This window comes from Drosophila ananassae, chromosome XR (genome assembly GCF_017639315.1).
Source record: "Drosophila ananassae strain 14024-0371.13 chromosome XR, ASM1763931v2, whole genome shotgun sequence".
Lineage (NCBI taxonomy): Eukaryota > Metazoa > Arthropoda > Insecta > Diptera > Drosophilidae > Drosophila > Drosophila ananassae.
The window spans coordinates 6429228-6434299 of NC_057932.1; the positions used below are offsets into that span (position 1 = coordinate 6429228).

The window sequence follows — 5072 nt, forward strand, 5'->3', positions numbered from 1 at the left end:
CCTCTGGCGACCTGGAAACTATGTAGACACGTGCTCACGTAACACGTAAATGCTGGCGTCACAAAATCCATGAATCTCCACGAGTGCTCCAGACGTAAGCGCCAGCCGAGGAAATTCTACACGTTGGAACTGACTGAAGCTCCGGCAAATCTCCTACCACTCGGTGTAAAAACCCTGAGGTAAGCTTTCATCCCAAGAAAGATGCTCTCGGCACAGCAAGAATATTTTTACCCTAGTAACAACTGGACCAACAAGGCCCAAAGGATCGTATAACCGCGTTATTGATGATAGGACAGCTTCGAAGTGGACTGAAGAGCAGAAATCGAAAGCAGCAGCTGATCTGTGGAGAGATCCCAAGCCAATCCAAACGTTTTCGTGAAGTTGCCGTCATCAAAAGTTAGATAAGACTCACGATCCCCTTTAGACACGCCGTCCAACACAGTCCTAGGGATATTAGAGCACCATTTCCGCAGCTGAAACTCGCCCTTACACAAAAGCGCTGAAATCTGCCCTAAAATGCCAACAACCTCCTCCTTGGAGCTGCCACCAGAAATGAGATGATCAACGTAAAAATCTCGAAACAAGATTTCGGATCCCACTGGAAAGTCTTCCACCTCGTCCTTAGCTAATTGGTGCATCGCTCGTACGGATAGATAGGACGCAGGCTTTGTTCCATATGTAACAGTGTCCAATTTATATGTTTGTAGCTCCTCCAGAGGGGAATCTCGCCACAGAATACACTGCAAGAAGCTGTCAGACGACGCCATCCTCACACAACGGTACATCTTACAAATGTCGCCAGTCAGCGCTACCGGATGCGAACGAAACCTCAGCAGGATGTAAAAAACCTTAGGTTGGATGACCGACCCAGCCATTAATATGTCATTCAAAGAATAACAGGAGGTGGTAACAGCGAAACTGCCGAACACCACTCTAAGTTTCGTCGTAGTGCTGTCCTTCTTTAGCACACAGTGATGTGGCAGAAAATATTTGCAGTCTCGATGCAACTCCGGCGGAACCAGGGACATATGACCTAGGTTAAGATACTCCTTTATGAAGGCCGAATACTGAGTGAGCAGTTCGGGCTGATGAGACAGTTTCCTCTCGTAGAGCCTATGAGTACGAATCACCCAATAAACCGGAGTTGTGTTTAATTGGTAACCTGACTGTATAGGCACCACCTTCTAACCGCACGAAGTTTTTAACAAAGTGACTCTCGCAATCCAGTTCTTTCTTTGACGCCTTCACAATTGGATCGGTGCAGGTTTCCACTTCCCAGAACTGTCGAAGAAGTTGATCGAGCCGCTCATCTAAAGGCCCCTTTGGGCAGATCAGTCCCGACCGCTCAGCAGCCATGAGAACCTTGCCATTGTCAGGACCTCCGCCTCCACAAACAACCCAACCGAGCCGAGTTTTTTTGATTGAGGGCAAACCAGGAGACAAATGAATTTGCCCGACACAAAGCAGCTCGTAAAATAATCCAGCTCCAATTAGCAAATCAACTCGCTGCGGCTGGTGAAAATGAGGATCTGCTAGCTTTACATTGGCAGGAATTTTCCAAGAGCTGACGTCTAATGCAAAATTGGACTGAAGGTCAGTGATGTTGGAGGCTATGATCGCAGTTACTTGCGCCGAGTAGTCAGAGCATTGGGATTGCAAGCTGACTTGCACAGAAAACCCATCAGTGGAAAACCCTCCGTCACCTATGACGGATACAGAAACCGGAGACCTTATCTTCCGCAGCTGCAGCTGGTTCGCCAGCCTTGAGGGGACTAGATGGACCTGCGAACCAGAATCTAGCAGCGCTCGGCAGGGCAGTAGAACTCCGGAGCGATTCCTGACCAAAATATTGGCAGTGGCTAGCAGCACCACATCGCCAAAACGATCCTTGGCTACAAGAGAATTGACGGGAGCGGACGCTGACCGAGAAACAGCGTCGCAAGATGCAGAAACTTTGGGAGAGGAGTGTTGGCCTTGAGCTGGCGAATTTCCACCAAAATACAGCAAACTATGATGCCTGCGTCCACAAGCACGGCAGCTTGACGAATTGCAATGCCGAGATAGGCTCCAAAGCACTTCCGGCATAAATCCAATCGCCTAAACGATCCTCAGGCGACAAGCTTAAAAACCTTGGGCAGGAGTTTATTATGTGAGAATGGCCATCACAAATCATGCATGCGGACGAGTTGGTAATTACAAATGCAGAGTTACCTGGATGAAAGGACCTATGCCGGCCTACCGCAAGGTTTGGTGCATACGATGTCATCGGCAAATCCATGCTCTCCAAAGTCCGGCATCTCTGCTCTAGAAAACTGGCGATGGACTCCCACGATGGAATGGAATCCAACGAATCCGAGTCAGTTTGCATTTCCTTCCACTTAGACTGCGTGACATGATGCAGCTAGCAATCTGCTTCGTCGTTCCCATGCTTGCCAGGGCTCGCATATGCGAATTAAATTCGTCCGAAAGGTCGCGAAGCCTCGTCGCCGATGCGGACTCTACGGCCCTCAGATTCATTATCTCATTAACATGACCTTGAAAAATGAGCCTGCGATTACTAAACCTTTTGTTTAGCAGCTCCAATGCGACGTCATAATTTTTGTCCGTGAGCTCCAACGATCGAACAGTCTCCAAGGCAGATTCACAGAGGAAGGACCGAAACCGTTGAAGCTTCTCGACCCGACTGATGAATGGGTTTGTGTCCACCATGGTCGAGAACAGTGACCGAAATTCAAGCCACTCCGCATAACCTCCACTAAAAGTGGGCAGTGGCAGTGGCGGCAAAGCCTGAAAGGTTCTGCCAAACGATGGATCGAAATTGGTGGCAGAAGATGCGTTGATCAGCGTCGAACTCGCTGGCAACAAACTGGAGCGCCGCATGAAATCTGTCCTTTTTTTAGATTTTTCACAAATCTGTTCTTTTTTAAAATCTAAATTCTGAGATTAAAAACAAAACAATTTAACAATATTCCAATATTCACCTAATAAATTGGGAAAATTTGGAAAATACTTCCAAATTTTGGTCAGAAGTGAAGGGTTATCGGGATTCTGCAGGCAGCAACCTCTATGAGGACCTGGTGAATTTTGCTCTCAGCCTGCTTTCATTGCCTTGGGCAAATGCTGAGGTTGAGAGAGTTTTTAGCCAAGTAAACTTAGTGAAAACTAAAATTAGGAACCGTTTAGAATTAGATACGTTAAATGCCATTTTGGCAATCAGGTCTTCCCCCCAAATAAGACCTGAACGGGGTTTCCCCGTTATTCCCCCAAGATAAGAATCTATAACGAAAATCGCTAACTTGTAAAGCACACAGTTTTGTTTGCCAAAATAGTTCTGCCACTATAGAAAATGTAAAATGGCATAGCATTTTGAAACATTATTGTTAATTTCTATTACTTATAATTTTTCCAAAATGTTGCCTTCGCAAATTAATCATGTACCACATCCCTTAATATTTACCTTATTATGTAGTAAGACTTTGATTTAGAATATATAAATAGCTGCATTGGAAGTCGACAGGCCTGCTGACCTCGAGGGACGAGCTGTAAGTATGGCATAGCCGCAACACTTTGAGAATATGTCTTAGAATGAAATATAAACAAGATATATGTATATGAATATTCAGGATGGAGTAAAGTCGCTTCATTTAAGTAAAGTGAATTATGTTTCTTAATTTTGTAAATTCAAAACAACGTAAATTCTTAAATTGATCGCTGTAAGGCTTTTGCTTTGAACTAATAATATTGAGCTAGGATTAGAATGTTATTATATTAGAAATAATGAACAAAACGCTGAAATGCCCATGTTAAATATATTGAAGTAATGAAGATATAATGAATCGCGTCTAAATATTTCAGTGGGGTTTCCAGAGACAAGCTAACGCAACATGGGTTGACCAATGATAATGGTGCAACAAGGATGGGCGGGTAAAGAGGAGATCTATTACGCCTGAGTTCTCCAAGCTGGTATTCTCATTCCCTATTCCCCGACAACTTTGGCCACCCCCTTTATTAAGCACTATCGAAGACTTCTTTTATTTGGTAACCCCTGATTTGCCAATCGAGTGACCAAGACTCACGTGTATTAAATAATTGTTGTATATCATTAGGTTTTACAATATTAGTTTAGGATTTTTCGTTCTGAATTTATATCGGTTCGATTCCAACTGAATGTAATTCCTAAAATTATTTTCGGAAAACAATCAGAATTGGAGATTAGTTTTGCTGAGCATTCTTGGCAAGACTCTCTTTTAATTGATAGTTTTCACAATAGTTCAATATACCCAAATGAAAGAAATATGAGATACCTTAGCTGAAAAGTGAAGTAAGCTTGTCTCGGAGTAAAACCCCAACAACAATAAAAAACAAATAAATATATTACTAACAAAACATACAGATTTATATAATGGCAGTCAGACGCAGTTTAGAAAACTTGGTATTCAAGGAGATTCAAGGAGAATATGTGGAGACTGCATGTAAACACAGATTCCATCGCCAATGCATATTATCGTGGTTAGATAATAATGAAACTTGTCCGATCTGTCGAAGTGCTTGTCAGCGAGCTCAGATTGAAAGTCAGAATCCGATAAATGCAGAAGTCAACGTTCTCCCCTCTAGGACAACTAGAGCTGTTGGAAACAATAACACAACTACCGGAACAATTCCTTGAAACAGACCTAACACCCGATCTCACCAAAGGCCGAATGCAAATGTAAACCCTCGAACGAGTCTAGGAGCTAAATCGCGTCAGGATGTAACAAATCCTCAGGCTAATGTCGATGCTAAACCATCCTCGTATAAGTTTAGACAGTGAAGCACGATCCAATCATTTTAACAGACGTAATAATAACTCGCTTGTTAGAGATCCTGTTACAGATTTCTCAGATAAAACTGCTAATGTTATTTCGAATTGGCATATCAAATTTACAGGGCTGCTTAGCGATATCTCAGTAGAAGATTTTTTTTATAGAGTTAACTGCTTAACATCCCAAAGTTAATACCTTATGTAGACAGAAACAGGGCCGAAACGAGAGTTTCGATGAATTCTTAGATGCCATGGTTGCAATTACTGATGT

The 5072-nt window shown here is 43.3% G+C and overlaps 1 protein-coding gene across 1 annotated transcript; it reads right to left on the minus strand.

Moving 5' to 3' along the window:
• Positions 1-278: 278 nt before the first annotated feature.
• Positions 279-1356, minus strand: LOC123257660. The gene is made up of 2 exons (XM_044717483.1): positions 1190-1356; positions 279-1113 (listed from the first exon to the last, which is right to left on the minus strand). The coding sequence occupies exons 1-2, from the start codon at positions 1354-1356 to the stop codon at positions 279-281; spliced, it is 1002 nt and encodes a 333-aa protein (XP_044573418.1).
• Positions 1357-5072: the final 3716 nt, after the last annotated feature.